The 14,690-nt window shown below is 35.2% G+C and overlaps 1 protein-coding gene across 9 annotated transcripts in view; it reads left to right on the top strand.

Moving 5' to 3' along the window:
* Positions 1-14,690, top strand: part of PRKACB (protein kinase cAMP-activated catalytic subunit beta) — a 160,770-nt gene that overhangs the window by 74,798 nt on the left and 71,282 nt on the right. For 2 of the 9 annotated variants that reach the window (XM_066268799.1, XM_066268797.1), the window contains exon 1: positions 8,819-9,106. The exons of 3 other annotated variants lie outside the window; for them this stretch is intronic. In XM_066268799.1, the coding sequence (XP_066124896.1) occupies positions 9,100-9,106 (7 nt within the window). In that variant the 5' untranslated portion in view covers positions 8,819-9,099. Of the gene's footprint in view, positions 1-6,297; positions 6,318-8,452; positions 8,517-8,818; positions 9,107-14,690 lie in introns of those variants that run through there. 4 more of the 9 variants (XM_066268803.1, XM_066268800.1, XM_066268796.1 and 1 more) reach the window with 4 other exon arrangements.

Genomic DNA, 14,690 nt, shown 5'->3' with positions numbered 1-14,690 from the left:
TATAATTAATTCTCACTGTATAGCAAGTTAATAGATGAGGAATCACAATATCAAGTTAATCAACTAATGAATATTAAATAATTGTACATTATTAAAATTTATCATACAACAAAAGTTTATTATTCATTCTGTTTGCCCTATTCTGTTAAATTACTATCTCCTAAGGCCTTTGGAAACCTTTTTTAATGTACTTTAAAGATTTTTTTAATTAAAAGTTCAATGAGGAATAATGACAATACTGAACTAGTTTCTGTTTCAGTAATAACTATTCCTCCAAATAGTGGTTGTTTTATAAATGTATCTTGAATGATACCATGTACTTTTAATAATTAATGGTTATTTTTAAACTGTACTTTCACCATTTTTAAAATATATGGGGCTTCTAATGTTTTCTGACACACATTTTAAAATCTAGCAGTGGAAAATAATATTGTGAGCCATTATTTCTTTTGGAAAAAAACAGACTAATAAAGTACTATTAGCATTTTTTATTGTGATGTCACAAAATAAAATAAATAGGATTATGTACACAAGTAGAATTAGGCTTACCTTTTAACCTGCAAAGAAGAGGCATGATGTAAGAAATACTTAAATAGTAACTGAGTGTTTATTAATCAAGTATTCTTTAACTCTTTCATATCCTCAAAATATCAAATACACAATACTTTTACATATGATAGAATAAGTACACTAAGCTTGTAGCTCGTGTTTTCTATTAAGGAATCTGTTCATGTAGAAGAAAAACACTGATACAACAGAAACAGAGGAATGCTATTGCTACAAAATTTCAAGTTTTATTTTTATGGGAAAAACACAAGTTTTTATTCATTTATAGAGTAAGTTATGGAGGAAGTTTACTGTATTAAGATTTTATACAGACTTATTCTTCAAAGCTACTGTATTTTAAGCAGCTTTCTTGCATGGCTTGTTTGACAAGAAAAAGGAATGTAATATCTTATTATAAATACTTTGAATATGATTGTTTTAAAAGTGCTATTTTAAGAAATCAACTAATAAGCACAGATCTACAAGGAATATTTTTAAATTACGTTCATAAACTATGGAGTAAAGATAAATCATCAATTTAGGCATGTTTGAAATGTAACAAGCTTTGATGCAAATTTCTTCTTCAGTGACATTAAATATAGGAAGAAATACAGAATAAAGGCCACATAGTGGTTTCCAGGTGCCCTAAATGTGTTTCATCTTTTAATACTAAATTAGGTAACAGGAATTCCTGTTTGATAACATAAATATTTAACAGCTAGTTCCATGCACTTATAAGTACATGAAGTTCAAAAGAAAAACATGGAGAAATTCTGCTTTTTGTTTTGACTTAAAATGAATGGGAGTATTAACATTTATTGAATTCTCTTTCTAGCAGATTTATTATGATTAACTTTTAATAATTCCTTTTATTGTAAATGGTATATTGTTATATAATGATGAAGTTGATGAAGTTTTGCACATTTTAAACCATGGATTTTATACACTTAATGAGTGCCTAATTACAACATTTTAAATATGGGATAGGTGAATACCATCTAACACTTTATCTATCCCCCTTTCCCATAAATTTGCAGGCTATTTTTCTGTGAGATACAAATCCATATTAGTGCATCTTAGATTTAAATAGTATATTGAACAAATGAGCAATTTTGTATATAGATTTCTTCAGGTAGGATTAGAAAGATAAATGTTATAACATATCATTTTATATGGTCAGTTTTACCTCTCCAAAGCTCATCCAGTCTTCTTTTTATTTAAAAATTAAAATTTAATGGGGTCTTAATTGACCAGTAAGAATATATAGGTTTCATATAAGCATTTCTATAGCTTATGAACGGTTGATTGTGTTGTGTGCCCATCACCCAAAGTCAAATCATTTCTTGTCACTGTATATTTGTCCCTCTTTAAGACAGTTCACTTTTTTGCTTATTTCTTAGTCCACTGAATCTGTATCACTTTCATTTCTAAGATAGAAGACTTTCCACATTACTTTTTTATCTACTTTTTCCACCTACAACTCTTCCATAAGCTTCCAGATAATCAGTTTTTATTCATTTGGCAAACTTTTTTGAATATTTACTATATCAGTCTGTAAACAAATCTCTGGGAAAAGTTAGTTTAGTGTTTCCCCACAAAAACAAGAGTAGGAAGAGCAAACATACAAACAACAATTCAATGCATAGGAAAATGGTTGCTTAAAAATGTGTAAGTAGCTTGCTGTGGGAATTTTAGTGTAAGAAGAAATTAACACTAAAGAGAAGATGGCACCTTTGAGAATATTGAAGACTAAATAGAATTTTCAAACTCAGAGGAAGAAAAAGTTATTTTATTTTAAGAAAATAACATACATAAGTATGTGAAAATATGAAAATTTAGAATTTACTTTAAAGATATATTAAGATTATTGTCTGGAAAAGTCATCTGTGGCTCTGATCTTAATACCGTGGGGTATTGAAAAGGAACAGCCTTGACCAAGCTTCAAAGAATTTGTTATATCATCCCCCCAAGGTAATGGATGCCTACCATTCCTACATTTACATAATTAAATTGTCCACAGAAGTGGTTCTTCCCACAGCAAAGATCTGCTGCAAGCCAGCTGTATCTACATAGGTAGAGAAGCACTTGACAATTTTTTTTAATCGAAGTATATTTTACGTACCATAAAACTGGCACATTATAAGTGTACAGTTACAAAGGAGTTTAAGAGTAAATTTACAGAGTTGTGCAGTCATCACCACAAATTAGTTTTGGAACATTTCCATGAGCCCCAAATTTCTTTTGTACCCTTTTGCAATCAGTTCTTACTTTAACCTCAACCTTAGGCAAATTCTGATCTGTTTTTTGTCCCTACAAATTGCCTTTTCTAGATACTTTGTCTAAATGGAATTATGCAATATATTATTTCTGGGTCCTGGCACTTAGAATTACCTTGTTCACCTATGTTATAGAACATATCAATAGTTAGTTTCTTTATATTGCGAATAATGCTGTGTTGTTTGGATATAATGCCTTCTGTTTATCAACTCAACATTTGATGAACATTGGAATTGTTCCTAGTAAGGTTATTTGGATAATATTGCTATGAAAATTTGTATACAAGACTGGGTGGACATATGCTTTCATTTCTTTTGAGTAGATATCTAGGAGTAGAATTACTAGGTCACATGGTAAGTTTATGTTTTGTTTTGTTTTGTTTTTACAGAGACAGATAGGGACAGACAGGCAGGCAGATGTGAAGCATCAATCATCAGTTTTTCATTGTGACACCTTAGTTGTTCATTGATTGCTTTCTCACATGTGCCTTGACTGTGGCCCTTCAGCAGACCAAGTCACCCCTTGCTCAAGCCAGCAACCTTGGGTCCAAGCTGGTGAGCTTTTTTGCTCAAACCAGATGAGCTCAAGCTGGCGACCTCAGGGTCTCAAACCTGGGTCCTCCATGTCCCAGTCCAACACTCTATCCACTGCGCCACCACTCAGTCAGGCTATGTTTATCTTTTTAACTTCCAGTTTTGTTTCTTTCCTAAATGGATTTACAATTTTATATTTCTGCCCTTGGGATTACAGTTCTTCACATCCTTGTTAATACTTGGTAACTTCAGTCTTGATTGTAGCTATTCTGGTGTATGTGTATTGGTATTTCGTTTTGGTTTTCAGTTTGTGTTCCCCAAAAGATTGATAGTGTTGAAGATATTTTTCATGTTCTTAGAGGCTATCCATTTATCTACTTTGGAGAAATATATTTTCAAATCTCTTGCCCACTTTCAAAATTGAGGGATTTTTAAAAAAATTTTGTCTTATTATCAGGTCTTAAAATTTCTTTACATATTTTGAACACCGATTCTTTTTTTTTTTTTTTTTGTGGGAGAGACAGAGAGAGTCAAGAGAGGGATAGATAGGGACAGACAGACAGGAAGGGAGAGAGATGAGAAACATCAGTTCTTCGTTGCGGTTCCTTAGATGTTCATTGATTGCTTTCTCATATGTGCCTTGACGGGGGGGGGGGGGGCTACAGCAGACCGAGTGACCCCTTGCTCGAGCCAACGACCTTGGGCTCAAACTGGTGAGCCTTGCTCAAACTAGAGGAGCCCACACTCAAGTTGGTGACCTTGGGCTTTCGAACCTAAGTCCTCTGCATCCCAATCTGACACTTTTTCCACTGTGCCACTGCCTGGTCAGGCTAAAAGATATTTTCTTAATAGTAGATTTAGTTGTTAAAAAATACATTTTATCTTGTCACAATCAACTTTAGGATAATACTGACTTAATTCTATTTTTTTTATTTATTTATTCATTTTAGAGAGGAGGGGGGGGGGAGAGAGAGAGAGAGAGAGAGAAGGGGGGAGGAGCAGGAAGCATCAACTCCCATATGTGCCTTGACCAGGCAAGCCCAGGGTTTCGAACCGGCGACCTCAGCATTTCCAGGTCGACGCTTTATCCACTGCGCCACCACAGGTCAGGCATTTTATTTATTTATTTATTTATTAATTTTTAGAGAGGGAGAGAGACAGAGAGAGGAGAGAGAGATGGGGGGTGGGGAGAGGAGCTGGAAGCATCAACTCCCATACGTGCCCTGACCAGGCAAGCCCAGGGTTTCGAACCAGCGACCTCAGCATTTCCAGGTCGACGCCGTATCCACTGCGCCACCACAGGTCAGGCCTGACTTAATTCTAATAAAATGTAGCTACTCTGATCTAATATAACAATTTCTTTTAAAGTTTTGTATTATTTATTTTCATATGTATTACATATATTTTTATAAACCCAGCAATGCAGTGTTATAATTATTGTATCTTAAAATGTTAAGTACTCTAGCCTGACCAGGTGGTGGTGCAGTGGATAGAGCGTTGGATTTGGATGCAGAGGACCCAGGTTCGAGACCCCGAGGTTGCCAGCTTGAGCGTGGGCTCATCTGGTTTGAGCAAAAGCTCACCAGCTTGGGCCCTGGCTGGTTGGCTCAGCGGTAGAGCATCAGCCTGGCGTGCGGGGGACCCGGGTTCAATTCCCGGCCAGGGCACATAGGAGAAGCGCCCATTTGCTTCTCCACCACCCCCCTCCTTCCTCTCTGTCTCTCTCTTCCCCTCCCACAGCCAAGGCTCCATTGGAGCAAGGATGGCCCGGGCGCTGGGGATGGCTCCTTGGCCTCAGCCCCAGGCGCTAGAGTGGCTCTGGTCGCAGCGGAGAGATGCCCGGAGGGGCAGAGTATCACCCCCTGGTGGGCAGAGCATCGCCCCTGGTGGGCCTGCCGGGTGGATCCCGGTCGGGCACATGCGGGAGTCTGTCTGACTGTCTCTCCCCATTTCCAGCTTCAGGGAAAAAAAAAAAAAAAAGAAAAGCTCACCAGCTTGGACCCAAGGTCGCTGGCTCTAGCAAGGGGTTCCTCTGCTGAAGGCCCACGGTCAAGGCACATATGAGAAAGCAATCAATGAACAACTAAGGTGTTGCCACGAAAAACTGATGATTGATGCTTCTCATCTCTTTCCGTTCCTGTCTGTCCCTATCTATCCCACTCTCTGTCTCTGTTAAAAAAAGAAAAAGAAAAAAAAATGTTAAGTACTCTAAAGAAATTAAGAGAATAAAACATAAAAATATGTATTTGTGTACTCTTTTAAGTATGTATTTACTATTCCAATCCTCTTCATTTTTCCTGTCAGCTTGAGTATGGCCCAGTGTCACGTCATTTTCTTTTAGCCTGAAGGACTTCTTTAATATTTCTGCTTGAAACAAATATCCTCAGTTGTTGTTTATCTGGGAATTCTATATTTCACCTTAGTTTTTGGAGGATAGTGTTCCAAGGTAGAGAATTATTGTAAACTTGTTTGCTTCTGTTTTCTTTTAGCACTTCAAATATATCATTCCACTGCCATCTGGCCTTTCTCATTTCTGTTTGTCATGAGTATTGCTTTCCCCTGTATGTGATTAGTCATTTTTCTCTTGCTTCTTTCAAGATGCTCTCTTTGTTTTTCAAGTTGTAATATGATGTATGTAGGATCTCTTTCTGTTTATTCTACTTGGCATTACTTAAACTTCTTGGATGTGTAGGTTAATATTTTCCATTAAACTCAGGCATTCTCCACCATTATTTTTTTAAATATTTTATCTTTGCCCTTTGTCTCTATCTTCTCCTTCTCTAATTCCCATTATATATATGTTGGTAACCTTGATATCCCACAGATTTCTGGAGCTCTATTCATTTTTTTATGTATTTCATTTGTTCTCTATTCCTCAGACAGGATGATTTCTATTGATGCATCTTCAAGTTCACTGATTCAGTCTTTTGCCATCCTCAAATCTGCTGTTGGGTCCATATAGTAAGTTTTTAAATTTTGGTTATTGTACTACTTTCCAAGTCTATGATTTTTGTTTTAGTTTTCTTTCTCTATTAAATTGTATCATTGCCATATTTTCTTTTAATTCTTTAAATAAAATTTTCTTTTTTTATTTTTAAGTTTTATTAATTTTAATTTATTGTGTTAACATGGATTCAAGTGTCCCACTCAATATAACACTCTCACCCGCTACCCCCATGTCCCCCATTACATCTCCTTTGTCCCTCCCCCTAACTCCCTCCCCCCTTCCCTCTGGGATTTGCTGTCCTGTTATCTGAATCTATGTGTTATGTATATTTAATTTCACTATCCCTTCATCTACTCTGATCTCTTCCCCAAATCCCCCTTCCCTGTGACAGCTGTCCCTCTGCTTCCTGTGACCCCGTCTCTGCCTCTATTCTACACATAATTTTTATATTGTTTGGATATATTTGTAATAGTTGTGAGGTCTTTTGCCTACTAAATTCTATATTTTAGCCCATTAAGAGGCATTTTCTCTTAACTGTCTTTTTCCTCATTAAGGATTACATAATGTTTGTGTCAAAAACTACTTTTTAAAATAATATTTTTGTAGCAGCTCTGGATTCTGATTTGTATTTTATTTGTTTTTATAATTTATGAACTGCATCTCCCATGGTGTCTGGCTGCAGATTTCTCTGTTAGGGACCCTGTGTCTGCATAACGTTGTCATTAGTCAGTGGTTGATGAACGGTTGTACTCGCACACCTTGAGGCAGTCTGTGCTGACGGAGCCGTTTGGAGTGGGGTGAACGCATTCAGGGTTCAGGAAATTTTATTTACTTATTTCTTTCTTTCTTTAATTTTTCCATTGATTTGAGAAAGAGAGAGAGGAGCAGAGAGAGAGAAGCATCAACTCGTTTGACTTAGTTGTGCACTCATTGTGTGTACCCTACAGGAATTGAACTCGCTGCTTGGCATGCCACAGCAATGCTGTATGTACGTAGCCACCCCGCCAGGGTGAGGGAATTTTAAAGTCTGTACCAGCCTTAACTTTCTGCCGGTCCCTCTTGGCCTCCTCTATGGGATAGCTTCCTGGTCATCCAGGGGTATGTGGAGAGTTTATCTAGGCCCTCTCTGCCTCTCTCATTTCTATTTCCTGTTACATTTCTTCCTAGACTACCTACCAGTCTGCCACTTCTGCCTATCAGGGCCACACTTCAGACTTCTAAAGAGGGACATTTCACAATTTTTTTTTTAATTTATTGACAGTGTCACTTATTTAAGGTTGTTGTTGTTTTTTACCCCTTCTTCAAAACAAGTCAGTCCTCTCTAGCAGCAAAGCTGTTAGTTGTCATGACCACCCCACCCTTATAGAAAGAAGTAGTATACTGACTCAGCTTGGGGAACAGGAGCAGCACCGAGCAAGGCCACCAGAGTCCTACTGCTCCTAAGTCAAGTTCAGCAGTTGTTCATGAATACATGCTTCTTAATTTGTTGGTTGTGATTGCTGAATTTCCAGAGCCATGAGGTTGTTTCTGAGAATTTTGTCCAGCTTCCAAGTTGCTTCTTAGGGAGAAGATTTGCTGACTGACTTATTCCCCCATCACTGGAAGTCCTGTCTCACCTGGTAACTTTTAAATGACAAGTTCTCTTGCTAAAGTTCCACTGAAGGTACCATTCTATGGCCGTTTGCACCATTTTGGTACAAATTTTAGGTCTCTGGAAGTCAGAAAAGTCTGTTCACCATTCCAGCCAGTCTGCCTTCCTCGTTATACAATCTGTCATTTTAATCCTGTTTGATGTAAGGAATTTTACACTTCAACAGTTGCCAGTAACTTTTTTGTGTATTCCCCTTTTTTGAAAACAACCTAAGTGGCACCTAACACTACTTGTAATGCTGAATTTAATGGAAGTTTATAAATAACTTATTTTATGATCTTTACAAATAAAGAGATATAATGAATCATATTTCATTTCATCCATAATACAGAATGTTTAAATGGTTAATATTTGTGCTGCAGTATAGCTTTCTGGCTCATGAAAAATGAAAGCAATCAGCGATCTGGGCAATAAGATTCATCGCCAATAGTCACTAGCAACAGCACATAGCATTTTAATATCGGTGAGGTCCACAGCTCGCAGTAAGAGCTGGTGTAATTGAAAGACGTTTAGGTGCAATCATTCTGCTGTTCGTTCCTTGCCAGGTTCAACATGGGATTGTGTGAGTATTTGAAGAAAACAGCAATTTTTTTATATCTTTGAACCATGTGAGAAGGATAGATAAGTGCTTAAATGTAAAAAACGTGGTAATTTAAAAATCATGTGGCTCTAAAATAAAAAGGTCTTTTATTTCTCTTGGTTGATTAAAGCTTTAGAAAAGCTTCTCGTTGGTTACAAGTGAACTGATAATGCTGGTCTAATGTTGCCGTGGTAACAACTCATGCTGATATAATTGAGAACATCTTATACATCCTGGTTCGAATATTTTCTCTCTGCCATTTTGAGTTGTTGTAGTGGTATATGAAGGAGGCTAGGATAACTATCTTGAAAGAAATTAAATCTAGTTATTTACATCTTTGGCATTAATTTGATGTTTACTAGTGTTATCTCATGCTGGGCAGTTATGCTTTGCTTCTAGAGGCTCTCCCTTCTGAAACAAAAGAAAGCTCTTTTCATTTTCTGTGTGCTGCGTGTTCCAGTGTGTGTGTTTACACCATCGGCTCTACCTCTAGAGATTAGCATAACTCCCTTTGCTGTTGGATTGTTGTTTTGAGCAATATGTTTTGGAAAGGTTGGCTTTCATCATGAGTGGTAAGTATGCTCTCTGAGACTCTTAACCTTATATTCTTTTAAAAATTTAAGTATAAGAGGAAAAATATATTTTAAAGGAGCAGTTGTAAAGCCAGAGCTATAGTGAATTTTATTTTCTGTAGATGTTTTTGCATTTCGGCATTATACTAATTTGCTTTTAAAATCCATTAAGAACTGTGAACAAGTAATACTGTTAGTCAATGCCAGTAATCAGTTCCTATATTTTTTTAGGTTCTATTGGTATACTTATTAGTACTGTTGTTATTAATTGTGCTATAAATTAGCGAGTGAAAGACCCACCATTATAAGGGGGATGTTTTTGTATCTGATCCTGAAGATAAACTTTTCTTTTTATTAGCTATATCATTCTAATATTAGTTTTTGTTAGCTTCTTTTTGATTATATAAAAAATACTAGTTTTAAATAAGATGTTGCCAAAATTTTATTGATTTATTGGTTGCTTTTATGTACAGTTCATTGAGAAATATAGATTTAATGATGAAATAAATATGTACATTTTGGCTTTAGAAGCACTGTTAAAATTTTTCAAAAATAATATTTTGGGGAAAATAATTTGTTAGAATAAGTACTCTTATGATAATTGGTTTCATTTGTTTTTGTCTTTATATGTCTTATTTTGTTAAATATTCCAAAAATGGTCTTTGAGAAGATATACTATAGTATATCCTGCAGTTTATCACAGGGTGAAAGCTATTCACTTTAAGCCAAACCTGCAGCTAAAAATAGATATCCTGTTGTTAGTGTGAGAAATATTTGCTTAGAGCATAAGTCATTAGTATCTTTTTGCTTAACATAAAAAGAGGATATTTATAAGTTAATCTTTGAATCCGATTTTGAAAAGAAGTGTTATATATGGTCTTTCTTATAACAGTCTATAATCTACACTTAAAAGGTTTGGAATTGGAATTCAGGACCTGTGAGTGTCGAAATTTTGCTGTATAATGAATGATAGAATTCAAAATAGATGAATCTTTTTCTCATAATTAAAGATCACCTCATTATTGCCAATAAATATTTTTTATCCTGCTACAGTATAACGTAAACCCAATCCACACTGTTGGATATTTGTTTATGGAATGATATTAGACAAAGAATATTTTTCCATGCCAGATACTAAGAATTGTTACTATTATTATCCTGTTTTGGTTTTTTTCTGTTAGTGAATACTTATTTTTGATGTACTATTTTAAATTTGGGCTAATATTACAGAATCAACATGTTAACATTCTTAGGACTTCTATGGATATCAAAACAATATATCTGGTTATCATACTTAAAATAATAGATTTCTCTGAATCTGGCCAGTGCGTGTTGTCTCTGCGAAAGTTCAGTATATAACCTGATCTTTAGGCAGCCAGTGTGGTGTTACAGAGGTTTTACAATGGGAAGTCTTGGTTTTAGCTGAAGAAAATGGTTGCTGCTTCTTTATTGCTGTATTTTTCTTTCAAGAAAGCTGTGGATTAATCAGATAGTATTTGATATCCTTGATCATATTTGCATGCCCTTATATCCTTAGGAATCAGAGTAATCACAACTAGACATTCTGACTTTTTCAGGATTATAAGTGGTTAAATGTTTAGCCATTTCAAAATGTGGAAAATTACAAATGGAGTGTGGTTTTATTTGTAAAAAATATAAGCAAATTCCAACTAAGTCTATAGCTTGGCATGTGGTATTTATGTGTACATGGTACTCTTTTGTTTAAAAAGATATTCCTTTTCTCCTTCCTGCTTATTAAGTGTTAGTTTTCTTAGGAATCTATCTTTGTGGCTCTTTTAAGCTACAATGTTTCTGAATGATTTCATCCATGCCCACATCTTCCTTCCTTATCTGAACTTTCTATTCAAGAGTCAATTCTCTCTTTTCAGCCTAAATCTGCACCTTTTTCTTGATTCTGATTTTTGTTAATAATCCTACTACCCATGCTGGAACTTAAAACAGAAGCTTTATTGTCATTCCTCACTTGTTTCTTACCCCTACTCCCACCAAACATGCACACAGTCATTAATTTCTATTGAGTCTACATCAGAAATGTCTTAGAAGTACCTACTTTTTCCGGTAAGACTGGGAATGCTTTTAGATCAGACATTCTGTATCTTTTCAATCCTATTGCAGTAACTGCTTCCCTGTCGCTCACCTTTTAGTTTTATATCCTCAGACCATTTTCTATGCTGCCATTTTTAAAATGTAAATATACCCATTCTGAACCTAACATGAAACTCCATATTTTTCTCTCAGATAGAAGTTAAATTCCTTAGTAGGGCATATAAGATCAATGACCTACCTTTTCTGGCTTTATTTTCATCTCTTAAAATTCTGATCTAGCTATAATATACTATATACATACATATATTATTTCTTGCTACCTTTCTATATTTAAATCATATCAGAAAAATTTTGAAAACCACCTTTGTGGTGCCTCTATTACTGACTTTGTAGAGTTACGTACTCCCAAAGCAAGCTTATAAACTATGATGACTATTTGTATTATATTGAAATTGTATATTAGCATGCCAGTTTCCAATCTTCAGCCTTTGAACTCCTTAAGCCAAGAAATGCCATGTTCATCTGTGTGTTTCCAGTAGTTACTCCAAGGCCCCAAACATAGTAATAAACTCATAAGTTCCTGTAGGTAAATAAATAACTAAAAATCAACCATTTTTTACATATTTGAACACTTAACATTATCAATGAAAAATATCAGCCATTAGGTTTTTTTGATTCATATGCTTATTGGAACATAACTAGCATCATTATTTCAACATTCCAGATGAAAACTCTGATTGGTCCACCGAAAGTTGAAGACAAATATCCAAAGACGACATTAACTTTTATGAATTACAGAATAGTTGTAGGCTTGAGCACAAGCACTTAATTCCCCTTTTTAGATCTTGATTGAATATAAAAGAACACAAAACTGGGAAAACAGTGTATCAGTTCTGAAATTAAGGAAGGGTACTTACTTGCTCAGAAATGTACAGTATGAGATTAATGATTAGATGCCAAAGTTTAATAACTGACAGTTTTACTTTGAGTAGCTTGCTTCATGGAAAAGAAATAAACAGTAGCTTTACTCTCACTAACTTAGAGGGATGAGGCCTATAAGAAAGACTGTTTAGGGAGATGAGTGGCTGGGCCAATATGTTGAATATTTTCATTTAAAACAGTTATCGTGGGACAACCAAAATTTGTTAGGCATTTCAAGATGAAAAAGTGGCTTTTCTTCTTCTGGAAGTGACAGGGCTGTCCCCTGAAGTGGTAGGTATCACCCTGAGCAAGGAACCACATAGTCCTAGCTTCATTCCCGTTTTGAAAAATCTCTGAATTACAGGCAGTCCCCGGATTATGAATGACATAGATTCTGGAAGTTTGAAAGTGTTTAAGTATTTATATACACAGAGAGGTAAAAGTAAATACTATGTTAAGACAAACATCTGTCTAAATTGCATTTAATAGCTAAATGCACCTGTTCTTACATACAAATTCATCTTAAAAACAAACCTTCAGAAACTATCTCCTTTGTAATCCGGGGACTGCCTGTATTTAACTGATAACGTAAATATGTATCAACTGAAAGATCTGAGATGTTGATTCTAACATACCTGAATAGGAGATGAGAGGATCCACCTTATTAGGGGGGCATTTTAAAGTTTTGAAAGGCTTCTCATTTTTTATGATTGAATAAATAAGAAAAGCAACAACATGGAACCTATAAAAGAGATTGTATGTAATTTAAGGATAAAATCACAGCTTTCATAGGAGAGTGAAGTAATATTTAGAAAATATTTGTGGGGGAGAGTTTAAAAGTAAGATATAGTGAGCTTCTGTGTTGAATTCATAAAAATTTCAAGTGAACATGGAATTTATGAACTAATACATGAAAGATAACACAAGTGACTAGAATGAAGAGAGCTGGTTAAGAGGTAGGAATAGAAAAGAAGCAATAATGATATAGCTAAGGTTATAAGAAAGTGAACCTGGCATTTGCAGACTATAAGCTGCATTAGAAGCAGTAGAGATGGAAATAACCATTGCAGGGAATGAAATTAATGATGTGAAGCTTGATGCAACCTATGGACAGGATAGATAGAAATTACGAGGTGAAAATCATGTTAGATAAAGGTAGGAAACTACAAGTAGAATGAATAGCATTCCTAAAGAACAAATAATGACGAATAGAACAGGAGCTATATATATATATATAATATATATATATATATTATTATATTTCAGGAAAATTTCTTAGTTGAAGAGAAACCTGAATCTGTAGATTCAGATAGCTCATTGTGTTTTGACAAAGATTAACAAAAGAAACCAACAGCTAAATATATCCTGACAGAAGTTTTGAAGTTCATAGATAAGAAAAATGAATTTCACACACATTCAGGTCTCTTTACATCTTACACCTAACAAAATGCTTCTCTTAGAAAGAAAGAGAAATCCAAAAATTGGAGACTAGAGCAGAAATTGATAATACAACAACACCCTGAAATGCTAATAAATATAGCAAGCATTCCTTTAAATGAATACCTGACCTTACAAGAATATAATTGAAACTCACAGTGTGCAAAAAAGCGAAATGATAAGTGAAAAGCAGAACTAAGAGGGAGCACACTGACTACTCCAAGGAGATGTTCATTCCTCGGTAAGCAGGGAGCTCCAGTTTTAAATGACCTCACAGAGACAGAAGACAGAAGAAATGTGGGATTTCTTACACTTCTATGTAAAGCCAGGATCTTCAAAGGATTACAACCTCAGGAAGGAAATAAGGAAGCTTGTATTTCTTGGCTTGGGCTCCTAAGGACAAGGAAGGGGTGAGCATTCATGTGTGTGGGATACCTCTCCTGAAAGTTTGTAATCTATTGCTTCTCTTCTAATAGATTTCAGGTTTTAATCTGTATTAATTGTGTAGTTTAGAATCACCAATGAAATAAAATAGTGATTTTCAACCTTTTTCAACTCATGGGGCACATAAACTAATTACTAAAATTTTATGGCACAGCAAAAAATATAGTTTTTGCTGATCTGACAAAAGAAAATCGGTATAATTTTGATCCAGTCAGACAAATGGCTATTCCTTTGTTGGCTGTTGTCTTTTTATTTTGACAATGTAAGGGAAAAGAGGTCACTGCCCCAGACTAAATAGGGTATAGCATGTCTTAAAAATTCTTGGGGCAACCAGTGTGCCATGGCACACCTGATGAAAATCGCTGAGGTAAAATACATCATTGCAATAGTTCCAAGCTAGTAACAGTCACTGGATGTCAGGCAGAAGCTAATACAAAACATCTAGTCAAAACCTGCATGTTTCTCAAATAAAGCCCCACTGAACTTTGAATTCACAATCCAAAAATCAACACACACACACACACATATACACACACATCTATAAATGATACTCAACAGGAATAGACCCTCCCAAGAATATCAGAGTGTGTTTGTCATACACAGACTACCATTTAAAATTAATATCACATAAAAATATATAAATTAAGAGAAAAAATTGTATGTACCTCAGCTGCCTCAAAATATATAACACAGGCCTAACCTGTGGTGGCGCAGT

The sequence above is a fragment of the Saccopteryx bilineata genome, chromosome 3 (assembly GCF_036850765.1).
Source record: "Saccopteryx bilineata isolate mSacBil1 chromosome 3, mSacBil1_pri_phased_curated, whole genome shotgun sequence".
In the NCBI taxonomy this organism is placed as follows: domain Eukaryota; kingdom Metazoa; phylum Chordata; class Mammalia; order Chiroptera; family Emballonuridae; genus Saccopteryx; species Saccopteryx bilineata.
This window is presented reverse-complemented; position numbering and strand designations above follow the sequence as displayed.